General features: G+C 43.6%; 1 protein-coding gene, 1 non-coding gene and 1 pseudogene across 2 annotated transcripts; 1 reads left to right on the top strand and 2 right to left on the bottom strand.

Moving 5' to 3' along the window:
* Positions 1-4,657: 4,657 nt before the first annotated feature.
* LOC129865419 (beta-1,4-glucuronyltransferase 1-like) lies at positions 4,658-10,453 on the bottom strand (annotated as a pseudogene).
* A 313-nt stretch (positions 10,454-10,766) lies between these two features.
* Positions 10,767-10,848, top strand: trnas-gcu (transfer RNA serine (anticodon GCU)). The gene has a single exon. It is a non-coding gene; the product is annotated as a tRNA-Ser (tRNA).
* Positions 10,849-12,070: 1,222 nt separating this feature from the next.
* On the bottom strand, positions 12,071-22,447 carry LOC129865421 (prefoldin subunit 2-like). Its single transcript, XM_055938214.1, has 4 exons — positions 22,333-22,447; positions 18,305-18,393; positions 13,145-13,268; positions 12,071-12,622 (listed from the first exon to the last, which is right to left on the bottom strand). Exons 1-4 carry the CDS (start codon positions 22,411-22,413, stop codon positions 12,434-12,436), a joined length of 483 nt encoding a protein of 160 aa, XP_055794189.1. The 5' UTR covers positions 22,414-22,447; the 3' UTR covers positions 12,071-12,433.
* Between the last annotated feature and the right edge of the window lie 2,617 nt (positions 22,448-25,064).

Here is a 25,064-nt window from a genome sequence, read left to right on the forward strand (position 1 = left end):
AGGTAGGACTTATTCTCACGTAATACTTTAATACTCATTAATTCCTGATTCAGTGACTTACCTCTATTGAGCCCCCCCCCCCCCCTTCCCCCCTCCCTGTCCCACCCCAGCCACTCTGCAGCGCCGCCAAATTACCCCCCGGGAGGAACAGGTGGATAAAGTGAGGGCTGGGGGAGGGATGAAGGGATGGAGGGTAGAGGATGCTTATTTAAGAGTGCTTAAAGGCTCAGTAAAGTTTGTTTGTTGTGTGCTAATTTTGTCTGCCTTCGTGTCACCTAGATGTACTGATAGGAGTGCACTACATACACACTGACCTGAGCTTATAAATACTCTTTAGAGCACTGAATAGACTTTAATGATTGATCGATAGTTGCCCATAGAGAGATACACATTCTGAGACATTGTTTGCAGCATGGTTATTATTAATTTATTGCAAGAAGTGGAGAAAAAGTGGAAATAAGCCACAACAAAAATCAAAAACAACTAATTCTAAAACTATTTCCTCTGCTTTTTCTTAAGAGAAAAGACATGTTGTATATCACTGTATGTACTGTACTGTGTACTGTACCAGACCTATGGATAAGCTCCTCTCCTCTGGGACTTAATGCAGACCCTGGGAGCCAAACTGTGAGGGGCCAGGGAATGTGAAGCCAGTCTACCAACACAGTACATATGGCCAATTGCATCATGCCATCCTTCATCTGTTACTAAATTATTGTGATAGAGGAGCTTGCACTAGCTCATTGATCGAGGAGCCAGATTTAACTTAGCTCTATGTGGCTGGTGTCAGTGTCTGGTCAGTAGGTTCCCGCTCCAATTTGCTGGTTCCTTGTTGTGTGTGTATGCAACTTTGTGTGTTTGCGCCTGTATGTGTGCGACTGTGTCAGAGGGGGACACCCTGTCCAGCCTGCCCCCGTCCGTTTGTTCTCTCATGGTGATTTCCGGCAACCCAGCAAGGCGCTGGGCACTGGGGAGGAGAAAGAGGACGGGAGGAGAAGGAGGAGGAGGCTACAAGCAAGGCGCTGGTGAGGCTCAGTGAGAGGGATTACCTAGATCCATTAGGCCTGATTTTTCTTTCCCCCGGGCGGTGTCACGTCCTATTAGAACTGCCACCGCTAGCTGGATACCGCAGGGGTGGAGGGCGAAGGGAGACGTATTTAGCGGGATACGTTTAAAGCGCAGGTAGCCAGGGCGTCCAAGAACACTCGACTTAACTGGCCATGAGTGATCTGGATGCGTGCATCGGTGGGAGCTTGTTCCGTAAGCAGACAGGTAGCCTGCTCCTAAAGCTGGCATTGATGACTGATAAGCTCAGACTCGTTAAGTGAAACGTATGTTTCAGCTCACTCCTGGCCAGGCTGCTCTGCCTGGTGTTAAGTGTTACCAGAGGTGACCTGTTCCTGTTCCTCTCACCCCTTAGACACAAACATGTCTCATCTTTTCGCTGAAATGCATTTTGGTTTCTACTTTTCACATTACTTTGCATCTTTTTTTTATTGAAGAGTTGCTTGTAGAGTTTACATCATTTTTTTTTAATTTTATAAGTATTTTATTTTATAAGCAGTTAAGTTGTAACATGTTGATCGTCATGACCTGACCTCATAGTGGAATCCAGGTGAACTCATCAGACATGTAACACTCAACAACTAGTTCTTGTTGGAAAGTATAGGGCAGTCATACTCAATAGGCAGACTTGGTCCCGGATCCAAATTAAGAACGGGGTCAATACGGACCGCGAGTCTTTAAACTTTTTTTTTGGGGGGGGGGGGGCTCAGTCTGGCTGTGAACTTTCTGCTGTTGGGAGTTGTAATAGTGTATGGGCAGTTTTCCTATTTTTATCACATTCACTGACAGACCTTAGAGCTATTTATAACCGGTCAAATTTCCAGTTGATCAACTTGCCCATGTTAGCTAAGTAGGTAAGTGTAACGCTCGTCTTCCTCCTCATCTGAAGAGGAGCAAGGATCGGACCAAAACGCAGCGTGGGTTGAATACATAATAATTTTAATAATAATAACGAAGACGAAAAAACACTTGAACAAACTACAAAATAATAAACGACGTTAACAGACCTGAACTTGAGAACACATAAAACATGAACGCACGAACAGGAACAAATGAACGAACGAACGAAACAGTACCGTGTGGCGAACAAACACAGACACAGCAACAATCACCCACAAACAAACAGTGAGAACAGTCTACCTTAATATGGTTCTCAATCAGAGGAAACGTAAAACACCTGCCCCTAATTGAGAACCATATCAGGCTAATACATTGAACCCAACATAGAAACACATAACATAGAATGCCCACCCAGCTCACGTCCTGACCAACTAAACAAAGACAAAATAAAGGAAATAAGGTCAGGAACGTGACAGTAAGCTAGGCTAACCCCATGGCAAAATGTGTAGAATTGCAGAAAATTTGCTTTACAGCTGCGAACTGTTATCTCTGCCAACAAGAGGCGTGTGAACAGTTTGGGGTCGCGTGGGTAGCGAGGTGGGGTTTCTTACTACGTGGATAAATTAAAATATCTATCCAGACCTTTGCCACCTAGGAAATTTGTGTGACCGGATATTCTCAAATATTATTTGAATACCGTGTACCGAAAAAAAAAAAACTCTAAACGTTCAATGTTTTTCCATCACATTTTCAACTCTACTGATAGTTTTGTCACAGAAACTGTTGCGTTTAAATAACAAAATGTGCCTACTTTGGTCTTGGCAGATGCGCTCAAGCCAACAGCTCGCAGATACAGTGCCGGGAAGGCTGTGAAGGTAGGCTAGTCCAGGGTTTCCCCCAAACATCATGTCACCAGAATAAGACCCTTAACATTTATTGGAAAGGAGCATCAAGCTCATACCATGCACTTTCACCACCCCGTGAAGTTCAACGTAACTTTTGACTCGGGGAAACCATGCCGTTTATGAGGTTACAGATGAAAAAAATGACGTTGAACTTCACAGGGTGGTGAAAGTGCATGGTATGAGCTTGATGCTCCTTTCCAATAAATGTCGCCGGTCTGATTGTTTTTCTTCGGTACATGACAACCTCTGTTACTTCATCAAGCACTGATTTCTATCTGCAACAAGTCCGTTTGGTGGAGACCCACCATTGGTGGGAAAATTCGCAAATGTTTATATATGCATACAAATCTGTAGCCAATTGGATGTAAACCTAGCTATAGATTCAAAATGCACCTTGTGTTTACCAGATTGTATTTATTTAACTTGTACTGAATCATTTGCTGCAGAGTAATATAATTCAAGTAAACCCAACATAGAGACGCGTTTGAATTCGCGTTTGAATTCAATTCGATACAACTCGATACTTTATCTCCTCAGGGGCAATCAATTAAGAAAGGCATTGATTTCCAGTCGAGTGCTTTCCAATGGTCAATCGACAGGGGAAGCCGTCATTAGCGCACAACAAGGTTCCTAATGGTGAACCTTTTTTCAATGACTGTCTGTTTAACATGCTGTGGCAATAGACAAAAGGTCATTTGGCTCTTAATACTTGAATGTCTATGGGTGCACCCCAAATGGCATCCTACTTCCTATATAGTGCACCGTACAAAAGGGAATAGGTGCCATTTGGGATGCAACCGGTCTCTCCAGTCCTCCGTAGTTTTGGGGTCACTGCTTGCTCACTGCAATTCTCATCCATGAAGTGACCTGCAAAAAAGCCCCCCTCAAAAACCCCACTAGGCCGAGGGCTCCAGCATGTCTGGTCTTCCCTCGGTACACATACACACACACACACACCCCTCCTCTTCTCCTTGTACACAGACAATCTAGCGGTAGGCCTCCTGCTAGCTCCACACAGAGGCCAGCCCTAATTGCTCTTGTCGTAAAGCTCCCTGACCCTAATAAGCTGCAGCTCCCCGAAGCTGTCGAGATAAACCCCACTTTACCTCACCAAACCTGCTTAATGCCACTCCTTATCGGTACAACCCCCCCCCCCCCCCTGCCTTCTGCCACTCAAACACCATGGACGGGACGGTGACGTACTGAGGAAGAGTGAAGAATAGGAGCAGAGAGAAAAAGCAAGAGAAAAATAAACAACGTAGCCCGAGTTATTGGTCTGGTGAGATGAAGAGAGGCAGAAAAACAAAACCGCCCTACGATGAGAATGTTGACAAAGGAAAATCTGATAATATGGTTAAAGATAGTTGTTGGAGTGAGAAAGGAGGGACGAGATCTGTATCTGTTTAGATAGATAGCTGGTGTGATAAGATAGTGTTCGCATGATGACCCAAGTGCCCAGCAGCAGTGATTACGTGTTATTCCCTTCCGTGTCTCACCACCAAGTTCAATAAATGAGATCACAGGGCTTTGTGGAGTTCACTTCAAAACAGGTCGTGTTAATTACTAAAAAAGATTGGATGTTAGGCCGAATCACCTTTTAACCCAGGCGTCAGCATCTGTTGGTTTAGATAGTGACAAACCGAGAGACGTGTCCTCACAAGTTGTCAGCAACACCACACTACAGCTACGGTTTCCTCTAAAAGAAAGATAAAAGTTAATTTGTCAATTCAAAAATGTAAAATTGCCCATTGTTTTATTTGTGGATTTTTCACTTCCTGAATTGACAACTGAATTCATTGAAAACTGAGAGAAATTGAGATCATGAATTTAAAAAAAGCCCTATTTTTTTTATTTTTTTTCAACTTGTTAATTACATTTCTTAAATTGACAACTGAATTCCCCCCGAACCTGATATGCAACCCCCATCACCAAAATATTAGTGACACGTAGAGAGAAAGCTGTTGATTTCCTTCCCAATCATCATAGAAGTAAATTGGTTAGCATGAACATCTACTAGATTGATGTACTCAGGAACTTGATTTAGACTCAACAGAATAAGAACTGCAATCCAACACGACAAGTCCTTTTACCATAGGTAACCTTACTCCACTGCCACCTACTTGATTGAGTTGCTACTACACACAATTATATGTGCCAAAAGCATTTAGTAGTAACGCCAACTGAAATGACCAAAACATTTGACTTTAAAAAAAAATGATGTCATAACATAGGACAGTCAATTCATTTTCCCAAAAAAGACAACATGTAATGAAAAGTAATTTCAGAAACAAGTTGTAGATTTTGCTGTATTTTAATAGGATATTTTAATATTTGAAAAAAATCACAATGAATATGTAAACTTTCAACAACAAATCTTCTTTTTTTTCACTCCCAAATAACTAAAGAATATGATTTATTATGGGTTGGAGAACAGAGTTCTGGCTTTTCTGTGCTACATTTAGTTCTTCACAGGGCTAACAAGTCAGTCACCATCGCTATGCAAAATAGTAATACTGTACCATATTTTCACAATGCAAAATAACCAGGATGAATACTATGGATACATCCTAAATGGCACCACATTGTTCCGCAAGTAGTCTATAGGGAAAAGGGTGCCATTTGGGACGTGACCTAGGGGATCATACGTGACCTCTGTCGACATCCCTAGTAAAGAGAACAACATACAATTGAAGTCGGAAGTTTCCATACACTTAGGTTAGATTCACTCACCTGGTTTACCAGCAGTATCCGCATTCAACAGCTACAGTTGAAGTCGGAAGTTTACGTACACTATTGTTTTTTTTGTTTTTTATAGACCTCCACAAGTCTGGTTCATCCTTGGGAACAATTTCCAAACGCTTGAAGGTACCACGTTCATCTGTACAAACAATAGTACGCAAGTATAAACACCATGGGACCACGCAGCCGTCATACCGCTCAGGAAGGAGACGCGTTCCGTCTCCTAGAGATGAACATACTTTGGTGCGAAAAGTGCAAATCAATCCCAGAACAACAGCAAAGGACCTTGTGAAGATGCTGGAGGAAACGGGTACAAAAATATCTATATACACAGTAAAACAAGTCATACATCGACATAACCTGAAAGGCCACTCAGCAAGGAAGAAGCCACTGCTCCAAAACCGCCATAAAAAAAGCAGACTATGGTTTGCAACTGCACATGGGGACAAAGATCGTACTTTTTGGAGAAATGTCCTCCGGTCTGAGGAAACAAAAATAGAACTGTTTGGCCATAATAACCATCGTTTTGTTTGGAGGAAAAAGGGGGATGCTTGCAAACCGAAGAACACCATCCCAACCGTGAAGTACGGGGGTGGCAGCATCATGTTGTGGGGGTGCTTTGCTGCAGGAGGGACAGGTGCACTTCACAAAATAGATTGCTTCATGAGGGAGGAAAATTATGTGGATATATTGAAGCAACATCTCAAGACATCAGTCAGGAAGTTAAAGCTTGGGTCTTCCAAATGGACAATGACCCCAAGCATACTTCCAAAGTTGTGGCAAAATGGCTTAAGGACAACAAAGTCAAGGTATTGGAGTGGCCATCACAAAGCCCTGACCTCAATCCCATAGAAAATTTGTGGCCAAAACTGAAAAAGCAGGTGTGAGCAAGGCCTACAAACCTGACCCAGTTACACCAGCTCTGTCAGGAGGAATGGGCCAAAATTCACCCAACTTATTGTGGGAAGCTTGTGGAAGGCTACCCGACACGTTTGACCCAAGTTAAACAACATAAAGGCAATGCTACCAAATACTAATTGAGTGTATGTAAACTTCTGACCCACTGGGAATGTGATGAAATAAATAAAAGCTGAAATAAATCATTCTCTCTACTATTATTCTGACATTTCACATTCTTAAAATAAAGTGGTGATCCTAACTGATCCTAACTGACCAACGATGGAATTTTTACTAGGATTACATTTCAGGAATTGTGAAAAACTGAGATGAAATGTATTTGGCTAAGGTGTAAGTAAACCTCCGACTTCAACTGTATGTGTTCATAATAATAACTATTTGTACTTCAAACAAATGCAAACCATACAACTCCAATCCTTTAATAAATAAGTAACCATTTTAATTAAATAGACATTTAATCTCTCTAAACGTTCAACAGTGTTTTGTTATACCTGCAGGTAAACGCAACTAACTTTTTCCCAGTTAACACACTGGTATCACAGCAGTGTTAGACTCAAAACACTTGTCACTCTGTCACTCCCTGGCCATAGAGAGGCTTTTATTCTCTATTTTGGTTAGGCCAGGGTGTGACTAGGGTGGGCATTCTAGTTTCTTTATTTCTATGTTTTCCTTTTCTTTGTGTTTGGCCGGGTGTGGTTCTCAATCAGAGGCAGCTGTCTATCGTTGTCTCTGATTGAGAACCATACTTAGGTAGCCCTTTTTCCCACCTGTCTTTGTGGGAAGTTGACTTTGTTTAGGGCACATAGCCTTTAGCTTCACAGTTTGTTTTTGTAGTGTTTATTGTTTTGTTCGGCGTCATTTTGATTAAATAAAAGAAAATGTACGCTCACCACGCTGCACCTTGGTCTTCTTTTTCCAACGGCCGTGACACACTCTTTCCCACTAGGTACATCTCTCTATGGGAGTGTCAATCAAACCCAGCTTCTATAGAACAATGAGTCTATTTACTAAAAATTGTGTGGTCTTCAGCGGGCACTAGAAATGACAGGACCACCCTCACTGTTAATACATAGGTAATGCTGATTAGGATGATGATGTGAAAACCTTACAGTCAAGTGTCTGTCTATTGCCATCTAGTGGTTGACCAACTTGGACAAATGAGCAGAAATTCAGGGACCAGTGATCATTTCATGTTTATGTTGTAGTGCAGTTGGTAATTTGTTGATTTCTTGCTGGACTGAAGTCTTGTGAACTCATAGGAGTGCTGAACTCCAAATCAACACCTAGCCTGTACTTAGGGAGAAGTGATCCAATGCTGATTCACACTATAGGGCCAAACCGTACCGTTCTGGCTTGGATATTTTCCTCTCACATGGTCCTACCCAGCAACAAAGATGGATGCGTAACCAGGCCAACCCATAGTTTTACCCTATAGTGTCAATCAGGATCCAGTGTTCTCACCTTGTCTCCTCAGCAGCGTCGAGGGGAGGAGGGGTACTTTGTCTTCAGGCCCTCCTTGAAGCTGTGGAACAGGAAGCGGCTCCTTCGTTTCTCCTCGTCCTTCCTGCTGTGGAACTCGCCCTGAACTTTGAACCCTTTGTGCACCATGAAGGCAGAGTTGAGGACGGAGAATCAGTAGCCCGTCACGTGGAGCTCACAGGCCTGGGGAGGGAAGAGGGGGAGAAGAGGAGGACAATGAGGTAAGGGGGGACAACATGAAATGGTGAAAACTTTTAATTGAATGACGTGTCAGGACTAAGTATTTAGTTATATTCTATTTGTATAATGTATATTTTACTGCTGTGCAAGAATCTCTGCAGTGTCCTGTGTCTGTTGATAATGTAATGTAGTACTTACTGTTTTCAACCATACATACACACACACACACACACACACACACACACACACACACACACACACACACACACACACACACACACACACACCTGTCACGTTCCCTCCACATTGAGAGTAACTGGCTCCTTTTATCCGAACAATACATACCTGACTGATGTGGTTAAAGCCGTACTGCCTGAAGCCGTCGTACAGGGGCACGGTGCGGGGCCAGATGTAGAATGGCTCCCAGGGGTCCACCCAGGATAAACTATAGGCCACGTCCAGGCTCCATGCTTTGGCTATGTCTGTTCACCCACTGGGAGTAGTTGGTGGGGGCCTGGCACTGTGGGTACAGCACCTCATAGAAGGGCTGCACCTCTCCCACCTGGTACAGCTGTGCCAGCTCCGACTTGGTGGCAGGCGTCTTGTGTACATGGCGGATGTCAAAGGCAGGCAGGACGAAGACCTCGTCTGTGGCAGGTTCACGTCTCATGGCCATCGCCAGGAACTGCTGGTGGAGGTCGGCACTGGGTGCCATGTCGATGACCAGGATGTTGTTGGCTTCCATGACACCGCTGGAAAAGTTCCAAAGAAGATTGTTTGGATAGGAGGCGTTACCGCCGATGGCATAGTTCTGGTATTTGTCTCGGTGCGTCTCCAGCCTGGCGAACACCGTGGCACAGTCTTCCAGACTTGCAAAATGCTCCTGGTCCTGCTCTGGGAAACTTGCCATCTCCCCGGAGTGGCACCATGTGGAAGTCCACCAAGGCCTGTATCTGTATCTGAGGGCAGAAGATGCTGAGGGTGTAGAGCAGGAAGTTGTTGATGGATGTGTGCGTTGCTAAGGCCAAGAGGTGCGAGCTTGCATCCGCTCCATTCTTCTGATTGGTGGAGAAATCGCTTTTGATCAAGGTCTTGTACACACGGTATTTCCCGCTGGCATCAAATATACCCCTTGTGGACAGAGAGTGCCTGAGACGCTCTTTCCGTGAGTTTTTCTCCACGTGGGCATTTTTCTTGCCAGAGCTCCGGAAAAGCTCCGAATATCGGTAGCGCTGCTGCTTACCGTGCAGTTTCGATAGAAAGGAGGTAGATCAGTTGCAAGACTGCTACCATTACCAGAACAACACTTTAAACACGGAACATTCCCTATATAAATTCATTCCCGAGCACTACATGTACACCACATACAGCAAAATCCTTTTGCAATATGCCCCAGGTAGGTATAAAATTGACCACTGCTAGTGTAACGGATGTGAAATGGCTAGCTAGTTAGCGGGTGCGCGCTAGTAGCATTTCAATCAGTTACGTCACTTGCTCTGAGACTTAAGTAGGGTTTCCCCTTGCTCTGCAAGGGCCGCGGCTTTTGTGGAGCGATGGGCAACGACGCTTCGTGGTTGACTGTTGTTGATGTGTGCAGAGGGTCCCTGGTTCGCGCCCGTGTCGGGGCGAGGGGACGACGTAAAGTTACAACTCCAACATTGATGCTGTTGACCCGGATCACTGGTTGCTGCGGAAAAGGAGGAGGTCGAAAGGGGGGTGAGTGTAACGGATGTGAAATGGCTAGCTAGTTAGCGGGTGCGCGCTAGTAGCATTTCAATCAGTTACGTCACTTGCTCTGAGACTTAAGTAGGGTTTCCCCTTGCTCTGCAAGGGCCGCGGCTTTTGTGGAGCGATGGGCAACGACGCTTCGTGGTTGACTGTTGTTGATGTGTGCAGAGGGTCCCTGGTTCGCGCCCGTGTCGGGGCGAGGGGACGACGTAAAGTTACAACTGTTACACTAGGTGGCTAACTAGCTACACGGAGCTCATTTCGGAATTTATTTATGGGGGGCTCTCCTCGACTGTCTCGTGCCGTTGACATCACGCAGTGCTGCGGTAGGGTTCGATAAGATTTTCAGTCGTGAAATCATTGCATGGGCCTCCTTCATATTTGATGATATACGGTTTTGTCAATCTCATAGCATTAAAAAACAACATGACATTTGGAGAATGGTGGGGTTTCCACTAGATAGCACATCCACAAAGTTGGCTATATCGTACAAATTCATGAAAACAAAAACGTGCTTTTTGGTCAGAATTTAATTTGATGTTAAGGTTAGGCATAAAGTAAGCAGTGTGGTTATGGTTAAGTTTAAAATCAGATTTTAAGCAGATGCATTGTAGAAATAGGCGGGGTTGTGACTGTGGTAACTAGTGACGACCCTGTTGTGGCGCACGTCTAAGCTTTTCTACCACAAACCCTACTATAGAAGGGCACGTAGCTAGCTGGTTTGACATAGTATATGGACCATTTATTGTGCGCGTAGCAAACTGCATGTTCAAATATGCTATGTGGTTTGCTACCACTTTCATGAAAATGCTCTCTTAAATAACATAACCCAAATAAATGAATGATAGTAAAGCTGTAGGTTGTGATACATTTAAGATAAATAGGGGTTTTGGTTTAGGATGTGACTCAGAGGACGAGGTGGCCGAGTGGTTAAGGCGATGGACTGCTAATCCATTGTGCTCTGCACGCGTGGGTTCGAATCCCATCCTCGTCGACAAATCTTTTCCTATCTCAGGAATAGAAGTGGTGTACGGTAGCTAGCTAGAGTGAACAGTATCTGGCCAAATATCCTCCTCTGTGTGTGTAGAAATTGAAAACGATGTTGGTCAAAACTGAAACCCTGCCTAATAACCACATCAAATTGACACCTTGCTCGAATACAAAGTCACAAAGAAAAACCAGAAACAAAATATGACCTAAAAAAAACGTGCAAACCTTATTTATTGCCCAGTCATGCCCCACACGATACACCATTCCTGTGTTGTTTTTTGGGTACTCTATAGCTTACTTGCTCCAGAGGATGGCATGCCATAGCTCTGTCGTTTATGACAGCTGGTAGGAAGGTCCTTTGTTGAGACCAGTGCATCAGAAGACATCGTCCAGGTAGGTTTCATATTGTCTTCACCCATGAAATGGTCCCCACAGTATAAGACTACTGACAGACCAGCTCATAAATGCCTAAAACAGTGACCAGCAAACCATATGGACTGAATAATATATTGCTTATGTATTCTTTGTAAATAATTATTCATATTCCTAACATGAAAAATATATATATATATTCACACAACTACATGGTGAAAGTTAATGTAGGCTAGGACAGTGTACTTCAGATCCTTTGGGGGCACCTAAGACTAGTACTGTATCAGACTGGAAGTGTGTCCCAAATGGCACCGTATCCTCTCAAAAGTAGTGCACTATGTAGGAAATAGGGTGCCATTTGGGACTTGATAACATAAATGTTATCCATTTAAAACTGATGCTCAGCAAGGTTTCTTTCCAAAACAGATCAAAATGATGCGGTGTGTTGTGTTGAACAGTGCTTCCCCAATCAGATTGCCATTCCTTTTGCATGTGTTGTTCTATGGCATGGAATTGTTTGTAAGCGTGTGTAGTCTAAAATTAATCTATGATCGTATGCTATCCATTCGTTTTTTGTATGCTGTTCTTTGTATGCCATTTTAATATTTGAGAATTACCAATGATATTAGGCCACTCCTGGCCTGATGAAGACAGCTTGGCTGTCGAAACGTTGGATATTACATTTTTGCATCTGAGCTCCTAGAGTGTGCGGCTCTCCTTTATTTTTAAGTTGAATTGTTCTATGGCATGCCAGAGACAAACCTCTCAAAGACAAAACGCCAACAATATGATCATAATGTACATTGAAATATGACAGTATTAATAAACGGGAAATAAATGTGACAGACAATATATGGTCATCAAGAAGGCATGTTGTTTAATACAACTATCATCCGGTAAGATTTTGATGAAACACTGCCTCGAGTAAAAGGCAAAAGGCTTGTTCATGTCTGAAGAGAAAATAAACCAGAGTAAGTAAATTGTTGGCTTAAATTTTGTTTAACTATAGGTGAAAAGGATTCAATAACACATGGCTTCATTTTTTAAATCTCAATTGAATGGTCTTGAGAATCTGGCCCTTGTAACATTGGTTTATAACCTTCATGCAAGACATACGTAAAACTCGGGCCCTTGAAATGCCTTTCAGGGTCTGTGCTGACTCGATGCTTGATGGCATTCTGCACAATTTCCTATTTTACTAAAGCCTTTACACAAAGCTACGAAACTAGAACGCCGGCACCGCCTTTAGACGCGCTCCCTTCGCCCCCATTGGAGGACGCTGCAGATTTGCCCTGGCCTTCCTCCCCTTCTCCCACCAATCGGATGTTGTATTTTTCCCGGTACTCTGTGAGCTCCCGGCCTTTCGACTGCATCTGTGTGTTGAGGGATTCTACAATCTTTGAGATCTGTAAGGAAATGAGAGGGGAAAGCAGATATTTAATCATAATGTGTGACAAGTAGTGATTTAGTTGTATAGGATAGTACTGCAACAACCTATAGCCTTGGTAATAAAGTGTGTTAGAGGGAAGACGCACCATAACGAACATCAGTCTTGCGCAGTAGATTACCTGCTGGGTGTCGACGAACGGTAACGATTCAACATGTAGACGAATCGTTAAGAAATTAAAAGAAAATGACTCCCGATATTCTAGTCAGAGGCGATAGGACGGTCACTTGCTGTATAAGTACACTCGGCCGTCAGTTGCTCTAGTCTGTTTCCTCTATTAAAAACACTTCCAAGCGAGTTTACCTCACCAGTCGGACTACAGCCATAGGCCACCACATCGCGTACATATTGACATATTCATGGCATCTTACCATCAATCACAATTATTCTGGAATGCCCATTTTACACCAGCACTTTTCACAAAGTGTTTTACAGTAACCTGAATTATATCCAAAATAGCAAGTCAGAATAAAAATGTTACCTGCTCTTTATTGCTTTCCAGAGCTGGTAAGACTTCCTTAACCGTCCTCTCCACGAGCACCCCACCCACCAGCCGGAAGCACTTCCTTGTTGGGTCTACGTCTTTTAGGGTCTCAAGGACTAGGCTGAGAGAAAAGAGGGAAGGTGTAAAAGGAAAGTAACAAGGGTGAATCTTATCCTCTTTCTCAATACACATGGGAAGAGAAGATGAGGTTCCTCCCCTCATACCTTCTCCAATGTATGTTGCGAGGAAGGTGAGAGGACTCCGGGGAAGACTTGAGATTCACCCCAAGTCTCAGAATCTTTCATCTCTGACACCTTAGACTGAACAATGATTATTCCTCTTTGTGGTTAAATCCACTAAGGTGAACAGTGAGTGAAATAAGAGTGGTAATAGTAAAATGTCAGAAGTAAGCATAGCCGCGGGAAGTAGTGGGTGCTGCGGCAACCCCTGAAAAGTCTGAATAATGTATATTTTATTTTATTAAATATAAGATTTTTGCACAGAAGAAGCGCACTGGGCCTTTACTAAACTTAGCAAAAAAGAAACGTCCCTTTTTCAGGACCCTGTCTTTCAAAGATAATTCGTAAAAATCCAAATAACTTCACAGACCTTCATTGTAAAGGGTTTAAACACTGTTTCCCATGCTTGTTCAATGAACCATAAACAATTAATGCACATACACCTGTGAAACGGTTGTTAAGACACTAACAGCTTACAGACGGTAGGCAATTAAGGTCACAGTTATGAAAACTTAGGACACTAAAGACACCTTTCTACTGACTCTGAAAAACACCAAAAGAAAGATGCCCAAGATCCCTGCTCATCTGCGTGAACGTGCCTTAGGCATGCTGCAAGGAGGTATGAGGACTGCAGATGTGGCCAGGGCAATAAATTGCAATGTCTGTACTGTGAGACGCCTAAGACAGCGCTACAGGGAGACAGGATGGACAGCTGATCGTCCTCACAGTGGCAGACCACATGTAACACCTGCCCAGGATGGGTACATTACACCTGCGGGACAAGTACAGGATGGCAACAACAACTGCCCGAGTTACACTAGGAACGCACAATCCCTCCATCAGTGCTCAGAATGTCTGCAATAGGCTGAGAGACTGGACTGAGGGCTTGTAGGCCTGTTGTAAGGCAGGTCCTCACCAGACATCACCGGCAACAACGTCACATATGGGCACAAACCCACCGTCGCTGGACCAGACAGGACTGGCAAAAAGTCCTCTTCACTGACGAGTTGCGGTTTTGTCTCACCAGGGGTGATGGTTGGATTCGCGTTTATAGTCGAAGGAATGAGCGTTACACCGATGCCTGTACACTGGAGTGGGATCGATTTGGAGGTGGAGGGTCCGTCATCGTCTGGGGCGGTGTGTCACAGCATCATCGGACTGAGCTTGTTGTCATTGCAGGCAACCTAAATGCTGTGCGTTACAGGGAAGACATCCTCCTCTCTCATGTGGTACCCTTCCTGCAGGCTCATCCTGACATGCCACACTGCTCATTCTGTGCATGATTTCCTGCAAGACAGGGATGTTAGTGTTCTGCCATGGCCAGCGAAGAGCCCGGATCTCAATCCCATTGAGCACGTCTGGGACCTGTTGGATCGGAGGGTGAGGGCTAGGGCCATTCCCCCCCAGAAATGTCCGGAAACTTGCATCTGCCTTGGTGGAAGAGTGGGGTAACATCTCACAGCAAGAATTTGCAAATCTGGTGCAGTCCACGAGGAGGAGATGCACTCCAGTACTTAATGCAGCTAGTGGCCACACCAGATACTGACTGTAACTTTTGATTTTGACCCCCCCTTTGTTCAGGGACACATTATTCTATTTCTGTTAGTCGCATGTCTGTGGAACTTGTTCAGTTTATGTCTCAGTTGTTGAATCTAGTTTTGTTCATACAAATATTTACACATGTTAAGTTTGCTGAAAATAAACGCAGTTGACAGTGAGAGGACATTTCTTTTTTTGCTGAGTTTAGTATTAGCGGACCGATATAGACCTCTGTAGTAGGGGCAAAAAATATACACTGCTCAAAAAAATAAAGGGAACACTTAAACAACACAATGTAACTCCAAGTCAATCACACTTCTGTGAAATCAAACTGTCCACTTAGGAAGCAACACTGATTGACAATAAATTTCACATGCTGTTGTGCAAATGGAATAGACAAAAGGTGGAAATTATAGGCAATTAACAAGACACCCCCAAAAAAGGAGTGATTCTGCAGGTGGTGACCACAGACCACTTCTCAGTTCCTATGCTTCCTGGCTGATGTTTCGGTCACTTTTGAATGCTGGCGGTGCTCTCACTCTAGTGGTAGCATGAGACGGAGTCTACAACCCACACAAGTGGCTCAGGTAGTGCAGTTCATCCAGGATGGCACATCAATGCGAGCTGTGGCAAAAAGGTTTGCTGTGTCTGTCAGCGTAGTGTCCAGAGCATGGAGGCGCTACCAGGAGACAGGCCAGTACATCAGGAGACGTGGAGGAGTCCGTAGGAGGGCAACAACCCAGCAGCAGGACCGCTACCTCCGCCTTTGTGCAAGGAGGTGCACTGCCAGCGCCCTGCAAAATGACCTCCAGCAGGCCACAAATGTGCATGTGTCTGCTCAAACGGTCAGAAACAGACTCCATGAGGGTGGTATGAGGGCCCGACGTCCACAGGTGGGGGTTGTGCTTACAGCCCAACACCGTGCAGGACGTTTGGCATTTGCCAGAGAACACCAAGATTGGCAAATTCGCCACTGGCGCCCTGTGCTCTTCACAGATGAAAGCAGGTTCACACTGAGCACATGAGCACGTGACAGACGTGACAGAGTCTGGAGACGCCGTGGAGAACGTTCTGCTGCCTGCAACATCCTCCAGCATGACCGGTTTGGCGATGGGTCAGTCATGGTGTGGGGTGGCATTTCTTTGTGGGGCCGCACAGCCCTCCATGTGCTCGCCAGAGGTAGCCTGACTGCCATTAGGTACCGAGATGAGATCCTCAGACCCCTTGTGAGACCATATGCTGACACATGCACATTTGTGGCCTGCTGGAGGTCATTTTGCAGGGCGCTGGCAGTGCACCTCCTTGCACAAAGGCGGAGGTAGCGGTCCTGCTGCTGGGTTGTTGCCCTCCTACGGCCTCCTCCACGTCTCCTGATGTACTGGCCTGTCTCCTGGTAGCGCCTCCATGCTCTGGACTGACAGACACAGCAAACCTTTTTGCCACAGCTCGCATTGATGTGCCATCCTGGATGAACTGCACTACCTGAGCCACTTGTGTGGGTTGTAGACTCCGTCTCATGCTACCACTAGAGTGAGAGCACCGCCAGCATTCAAAAGTGACCGAAACATCAGCCAGGAAGCATAGGAACTGAGAAGTGGTCTGTGGTCACCACCTGCAGAATCACTCCTTTTTTGGGGGTGTCTTGTTAATTGCCTATAATTTCCACCTTTTGTCTATTCCATTTGCACAACAGCATGTGAAATTTATTGTCAATCAGTGTTGCATCCTAAGTGGACAGTTTGATTTCACAGAAGTGTGATTGACTTGGAGTTACATTGTGTTGTTTAAGTGTTCCCTTTATTTTTTTGAGCAGTGTATAATTGTATTGCCACTTTGGCAAAAAAGTTAGTTGTATAATTAAGAACAGTATCTTGTAGAATTCAATAGTTGAAATTGTATTATATATATATATTTTTTTTACTTTTACCCCTTTTTCTTCCCAATTTCGTGGTATCCAATTGGTAGTTACAGTCTTGTCTCATTGCTGCAACTCCCGTACGGACTCGGGAGAGGCGAAGGTCGAGAGCCAAGCGTCCTCCGAAACACGACCCAACCAAGCCACACTGCTTCTTGACACAATGCCCGCTTAACCCGGAAGCCAGCCGCACCAATGTGTCGGAGGAAACACCGTACACCTGGCGACAGTGTCAGCGTGTGTAACAGTTTAACTTTAGTCTGTCCCCTCGCGCGAACCAGGGACCCTCTGCACACATAAACAACAGTCACCCACGAAGCATCGTTACTCATCGCTCCACAATTACCCATTGCTCCACAAAGGCTGCGGCCCTTGCAGAGCAAGGGGAACCACTACTTCAAGGTCTCAAAGCGGGTGACGTCACCGATTGAAAGGCTATTAGCGCGCACCACCGCTAACTAGCTAGCCATTTCACATCCGTTACACGTGCATGCGCCCGGACCGCTACATGAGTCGCTAGAGCGCGATGGGACAAGGACATCCCTGCCAAGCAAACCCTCCCCTAACGCGAATGATGTTGGGCCAATTGTGCGCTGCCCCATGGGTCTCCCGTTCGCGGTCAGCTGTGACAGAGCCTGGACTCGAACCAGGATCTCTAGTGGAACAGTTAGCAACTGCGATGCAGTGCCTTAGACCACTGCGACACCTGGGAGTTGTGAATGTCATTCTAATGGTATCCACAATTAACAAAACCCTGTCCAAACATTTACACCAAAATGGGCAAAGACAAAACATCCACATCAAATAACATGGAAAACAACCACTTTTTGTGCAGTATTAAATGTACCATCCTTACAAACCACTTAATGTAAATGTACATTACTGTATTGTACATAGGCTGGTCATCTAGGAAGAAAAACAATGCACAATACAGTAATTGAGCACATTGCTACAGAGGTCTACAGTGGTTTGTGAAGCTGTGGCTCAGTTGGTAGAGCATGGCGTTTACAATGCTAGGGTTGTGGGTAGGATTCCCACGTAGGGACAAGTATGAAAACGTATGCACGTATGTAAGTTGCTCTGGATAAGAGCGTCTACTAAAATGGAAATGGAATGAATACACCATTTCAGTTCACATAGAAAGTTGTATTTGCAAATTATTACACGAAACTAGAAAACATATCAAGAAAGTATTTTTATATTCCACAAGTATTATCAGATTAACTGTTTGTAAATACTCAAATAAGTTACTTTTTTTTATTTTTTACTTTTAAACATTAAAGTAGTGTACTGGGCCTTTACTAGTCCTGTATTAGGGACCGATATAGATGTCTTAAGCGCAGGCATTTTTTTGTTTGTTCGTAGCACCCCCCCCAAACTACTTCCCGTGGCTATGGAAGTCAGAGAAAGAACTAAAACTGTGAGTAGCTGCTGAAGCAAGTCACACTAACTAGAGCTAGTTACCTATGCTCATTGATCTCCATCTCCAACTCTGCAGCCTTGGAGGCCATGCTGCGCTGCTCCGAGCGCATCCTCTGGAATGCAGCCACGACCTGTCAGACACATCGAATACATCAAAATCAAACATTCACTCATAATAATAATAAAATACCATTAAGCAGACAATTTTACCAAATGACTTATTTTATTTGGTGACCTACGGTTAAGAGCATTGGGCTAGTAACCTAAAGGTCGCTGGTTTGAATCTGAGCCGACTAGGTGAAAAATCTGTCCATCTGCCCTTCAGCAAGGCACTTAACACTAATTGCTCTGGATAACAGCGTCTGCTAAATGACAAAATAAACAAATGGAAGGCAACAACTTACATTAGATTGAACAAATTTGCAAAGAGCCTCGTTATATAGGCCTACCTGGAATAGGAAGTATCATTAGACCATGTGTTGATTCGCTATGAGTAAATGCAACAGTTTAAAAATATGTAATTTTTTAAAACTGACTGCATTAGTTACTAATGCTGTTTTGTGTCTGAAACTGCAGGACTCCAGACTGCAACCATTTGGTCGCATTAAGTGACCCTTGTACTTAGCTGGGCGAATAAAACATTTAACTGGTCATATCGGTGCGAGCTGCACATTCTACATGGTCACCTCACTCAAAACGACCAATTTTTTAGGAGGCTAAAAACATGACTTGGGTCAAACTGTAAAAGTACATTATACTCATGACTCCTGTAATGAAAGTGTCTGCCTGCCCAGGTGCCTGGATCACTGGGGCCCTGCTGCGGTGTAGAGCGAGCCACTCAAAGTGTTCTGATTGTATGACATTTTAAAATCTGCGGGGGAAAATACAGGTATCCTGTCACAGTTATTTGTCAACTCAATTTTTTGGTCAATAGTAACTATTTTACCATTTTCATTTAATATGCCTTTGATATACGGAGCGCACGAAAAGTGCATTGGCCATTATATAGGCCTCATTTTAGTTGTAGGCTACAACCGCAACGTTGGCTACTAGCAGTGGGTATTATATTTAGAGTTAGTGCTCTACACTACCTTCAGAAAGTATTCATACCGCTTGACTTATCCCACATTATTAGCCTGAATTCAAAATTGATTACATTTTAATCACCCATCTACACACAATACCCCGTAATGACAAAGTGAAAACATGTTTTTGTAAATGTTAGCGTCACCTTTGGCAGTAATTACAGCTGTGTGTCTTGCTGGGTCTCTAAGAGCTTTGCACACCTGGATTGTACAATATTGGCAATATATATATATTTTTTAATTCTTCAAGCTTTGTCAAGTTGGTTGTTGATCACTGCTAGAAAGCCATTTTCAAGTCTTGCCATAGATTTAAGTCAAAACTGTAATGGCCACTAGAACATTCAATGTCGTCTAGGTAAGCAACTCCAGTGTAGATTTGGCCTTATGTTTTAGGTTATTGTCCTGCTGAAAGATGAATTTGTCTCCCAGTGTCTGGTGGAAAGCAGACTGAAGCAGGTTTTCCTCTGATTTTACATGTGCTTTCCTTAGCTAAAACCTCCCTGGTTTTTGTGGTTGAATCTGTGTTTGAAATTCACTGACCTTACAGATAATTGTATGTGTGGGGTACAGATATTAGGTAGTCACACTATTACTGCACAGAAAGTCCATGCAACTTAAGCACATTTTTACTCCTGAACTTATTAAGGCTTGCAAAAACAAAAGGGATTGAACATTTAGACTCAAGATATTTCTGATTCATTTTTTGTTAATTCATAAAAATGTAGAAAAACTTAATTCCACAGGAGGCCTCCTGAGGTAAATGTAATTTCTGTTGTTTATTTATAAAAGATTGGCATACATTTCTACAAACCTGTTTCTGCTTTGTCATTATGAGTTATTGTGTGTACATTTTTAAAATCCATTTTAGAATTAGGCTGTAACATAAAAAAGATAATGGAATTCATTATGCTACGTGCTATGGGCGTCAAGACTGACATTTAGACCAGCAATGTCAGCCCCATGAGTATGCTTAGTCTGACAGCACAGTGGGTCGACGAGGATTTCGTACTGAGGAAAGCCGTATTGCATGCTCAAGAATGTGCTGGTTCTCATACCGCTGCTGCCAATTCAATGACATTTGGGAACATGTTTGAAACTTGGAAACATGAACACACTCCTAGCTCTATTCGAACAACTGACTCGAGAAATAAGCTCATCAACTGCCTCTGCAGCAGACGTGATACCCTCTGTCACGGCATAGAAATGCCTGCTCAACAAAACTGCCGACACAGACAGTGAGGTTAAAACTTAGAAAAGTACTCGAGACTGAACAAGCAATTCGGTGGTATTCTCTCTGAGCCTCTTCACTGTGTCGCCACCATGCTCGTTGTTAGGTACAAGGACCACTACTTCGAAATCCAGGGTTGAGAATGAAACGACTGAACAAACGAAACAGCACAGCAAGTAAGTGAAAGAAATAGGTTTTGATTATGTTTTACTGGTAATGGGGACATATGTAAATGCCAACAAAATAACTTTTTGGTCGGTGTAGTGTGTGTGTGTAACCTTTTTAACTAGGCAAGTCAGTTAATAACAAATTCTTATTTACAATGACGGCCTACCCCGGCCAAACCCGGGCGACGCTGAGCCAATTGTGCGCCGCCCTATGGGACTCCCAATCATGGCCGGATGTGATGCAGCCTGGATTCAAACCAGGGACTGTAGTAACGCCTCTTGCACTGAGATGCAGTGCCTTACACTGCTGCGTCCGTGTGTGTGTGCGTTTGTGTTAACCATTTAACTGTACTAGAATGCTTAAAAGGCTGCTAAAATGTAAAATATCGGTATCGTTTTTTTGGGCAAGGAAAATAATTGGATATCGTATCTGCCAAAAAAATGTCATATCGGTGCACACAAACGTATGTGGACAGGACACCCCTTCAAATTGGTGTATTGGGTTATTTCAGTCACACCCGTTGCTGACAGGTGTATAATATTGAGCACACAGCCATGACATCTACATAGACAAACATTGGCAGTAGAATGGCCTTACTGAAGAGCTCAGTGACTTTGAACGTAGCACCGTCATAGGAAGCCACCTTTCCAACAAGTCAATGAGTCAAATTTCTGCCCTGGTCAACTGTAAGTGCTGTTACTGTGAAGTGGAAACATCTAGGAGCAACAACAGAGATCCATACACAAAGCAAGGTCCATACAGAATTGGTTTGTTGAGATCAGTGTGGAAGAACTTGACTAGCCTACACAGAGACCTGACCTCAACCTTTGGGATGAATTGGAACGTTGACTGCAAGCCAGGCCTAATCAGTTCCTGACCTCACTAATGATAAAAACTAATAATAATATAAGTCCCTGCTGTCAAAATTAGCCAAATATAGTCCTATCCATCGTTTTGGAATTTTCCATGTTCCCTGACTGGTAAAGTTTACCCAATTGTATTTGGTACGTGACAAATAAAAATGTATTTGATGTAGTGGGCGCAACATTTAGTAACCGCAATCCTCAGATAGACAATAATGAAATCATTGGCTGGTGCCACCAACTTAAAAAAATGTGTGGCACCTGGGGAAAATGTTAGTCTGGAGCCATACACTGGTTGACAAGGTAGAGGGACGCACTAACAGTGACAGGCAGAAATAGCATCTTATCTGCTCGAGGGCACAACCATTCCCTCTCAGGCATTCCCCCGGAAGTTCGTATGGCTAAGCTAAATCCAGAGAAACATAGTCAGACTGACAGATTGCAGTTAGTTAACATTATTATTAACCCAATATCAAGAGCTATTGTTGTGAATCAATACGACCTATAACGTCACCATATTTTCTTCTAAATTATGAAACCTCAGTTGAGGAACACGCGAGTAGGAAGCAGACCATGGTGAGGGAGCGAGTTAACGTTAGCCAACGTCACTGTTGGCGTTAACTAGCTGGATGCGTGACAGACAAATCCGGGTTTGTATCTCAGTCCACAACGATTAAAAAGCATTTTCTAACAAATCATGAATATTCTGATACGGAGTGACGATACCTGCTCGGCCGACGGCCCTGACTGTTTCCCCCCGGTACTGTTGCTGGGTTTGCTAACCGTGCTGCTACTGTTGGCTGCCATCTTGGAAAGGTGCCTCTGCTAGTGGACTGAGGGCCCAAACTCGTCACTAATTACCACAGCCACAAATGGCTAAACCCCGCCTATTTCTAAAATGTCTCTTCTTAAATCAGATTTTAAATCTACCCTAACCGTCACCACACTGCTAACCTTATACCAAATCCTAACCTTAAATGAAGACCAAAAAGCTGATTTTGTTTTCATACATTTTTGCGATATATCATATTTTAACTTTGTGTTTGTAATAGCTAGTGACAACCAAGTTTACCATATTGAGCTGTCTAATGTGATTGCCTGTTAGGAATGAGGAAAATATGGCGGAAGCAGACGCTTCTTCTTCAATGTGGGTTAACGGTGGTTGGCATCCAATAAAAGTTGCGTTACTGCCACCTACTTGACTGGAGTATAACTCCCTTATACTTCGCTTTAAAAAAAAAAGTTTAACAAAAATATATACAAAAAAAGAAAATTCAACAAATACCCTACCATCTTACACTACACTCACAAAAATATATAATAAATACCATACTCCACTATTAAAATGTATTTAGTTATACTTCAGGCCAACAGCCTGAACAGCCACCACTTAACACACCCTGTAACACCACTTAACACACCCTGATGTCAAGTCTCGCACACGCAAAAATCTCTCTGAAGCTGCCAACACAACTTCGATTTTCTGCAACTTACGTTATATCCCTGCTGTACAGTTGATAACCATTACTATAAATGCCAAAAATCCGATCTTACTGAAACATATATCACTTGTTGGTTTATCCCTCTGTACTGGTACAGATCTACTACTCACGCCACTTCTCTCAGGATCCCTCCCCCTTGATCCATTTCCTCTACTTTCTTCACTGCCTCAGCATATGACAACTTCTGCACTACTCTAACCCTGGAAACCTCAACCTGCCTCTCTTGCACGGGACATTTCTGATCCCCAGCCCCATGGTCATCCCTACAATTAACACATACCCCTACTTTCCCCAATGCTACACATTCCTTTGTCTCATGCCTTTTGTTGGTCAATTTCGTCAACAGATGATCAATTCTATATAATTATCAAACTTATATATATTGGTAGTAGAAAGGAAACACAGACTCTTTGTTTAAGTATTACAATTCTCCTTTAGTAATACAAGTGTAGGCAGAAGTTGGTACAGAGTACAGTATATGATAGCTCTCCCAAGGTTCTGCAAAGTGTAAGACATCCTGTAACTTATATAGCCTCCCCAGTTCCCCTTGCGTGACTTTCCCTGGCAACAACATTATAATAAATCTAACCTCCCCTGACAGCAGCATCTTATCAGCAATTAAAATCTCAGAAGTGGGTTTGACCGAAACTTGACCTTTCATCACAGGTATAGGGTCATAACAAGGTGAACTGTTTTCATCAGGCCTGCGGCAGCCTTGTGTTCTCAGAAAACCAGTCATATTTTCAGAACCTCAGACAGCCACGGTGGGGCCCAGACAGGAGTATTATGAGCGTAGACGGTTTCAGCCTTCTGATAGTGTCTGAAGGGCACAACACTCAAAACAGGCATTAACACACACACAGACAGAGGTCTCCTAAGAGGAGACCTTAAGGTTTATCATAACACAATTTATTAACCCTTTAGAAGGTATGAGGCCTTTGTTTAAAACCCCTTCACCTTCTGCAGACTTCTCACACTTAGGAACCTCCCTCCTACACACTGCTGCCACATGCCCATAAGCTTGGTACCTGTAACAACGTAATGTAGTTGGCATAAAAGCTCATACAGGAAAACTTATATATCCTAACATCACTTTGTTGGGCAAAGACAACATCAAAACTCAAAAGAATAAACAAGGACTCTTCTGTTCCTCCACTCACACCAACCTGTCTGCGTCGCACCAAACAACGAGCATCACAAACAGCAGGAATCATCCCCTTCAGTTTGTCAGCTTTCAAATTTAACGCTACCCAAGTAATGTCCTTGAGTGGCCCAGCCAGAGCCCGGACTTGAACTCGATCAAACTTCTCTGTAGAGACTTCAAAATAGCTGTGCAGTGACGCTGCCAATCCAACCTGACAGAGCTTAAGAGGATCTGCAGAGAAAAACTCCCCAAATACAAGTGTGCCAAGCTTGTAGCCTCATACCTAAGAAGACTGGAGGCTCTACTCGCTGCCAAAGGTGCTTCAACAAAGTACTGAGTAAAGGGTCTGAATAGTTAAGTAAATTTGATATTCCAGTTTTTATTTGTAATACATTTGCAAAAATTTCTACAAACCTGCTTTTGCTTTGTCATTATGTGATATTGTGTGTTGATTTATGAGGGGAAAAAAACATTTAATCAATTTTAGTTAAGGCTGTAATGTAACAAAATGTGGAAAAAGTCAAGGGGTCTGAATACTTTCCGAATGCAATGTATTTTTTATCCGCAACAGGTCCGTTTGGTGGAAATGTAACCAAATTCATATAGCCACCCAGAAGAAAGGCACACGGACACCCACACTTCAGGTTGACTTGGTTTTTATCTGCAATAAAAGTTATCAAACAGTGATGGCAGGCATTGACAGGACTGTCACAGCCACACATTCACTTCTCTCAGAATATCTCTCTCGGACTGAAGAGCAGGCAGACCAACTTTCCAAATAGGGGAGAAGCACTCAAAACCCACTAGCCGTT

Source organism: Salvelinus fontinalis, chromosome 11 (genome assembly GCF_029448725.1).
Source record: "Salvelinus fontinalis isolate EN_2023a chromosome 11, ASM2944872v1, whole genome shotgun sequence".
NCBI lineage: Eukaryota > Metazoa > Chordata > Actinopteri > Salmoniformes > Salmonidae > Salvelinus > Salvelinus fontinalis.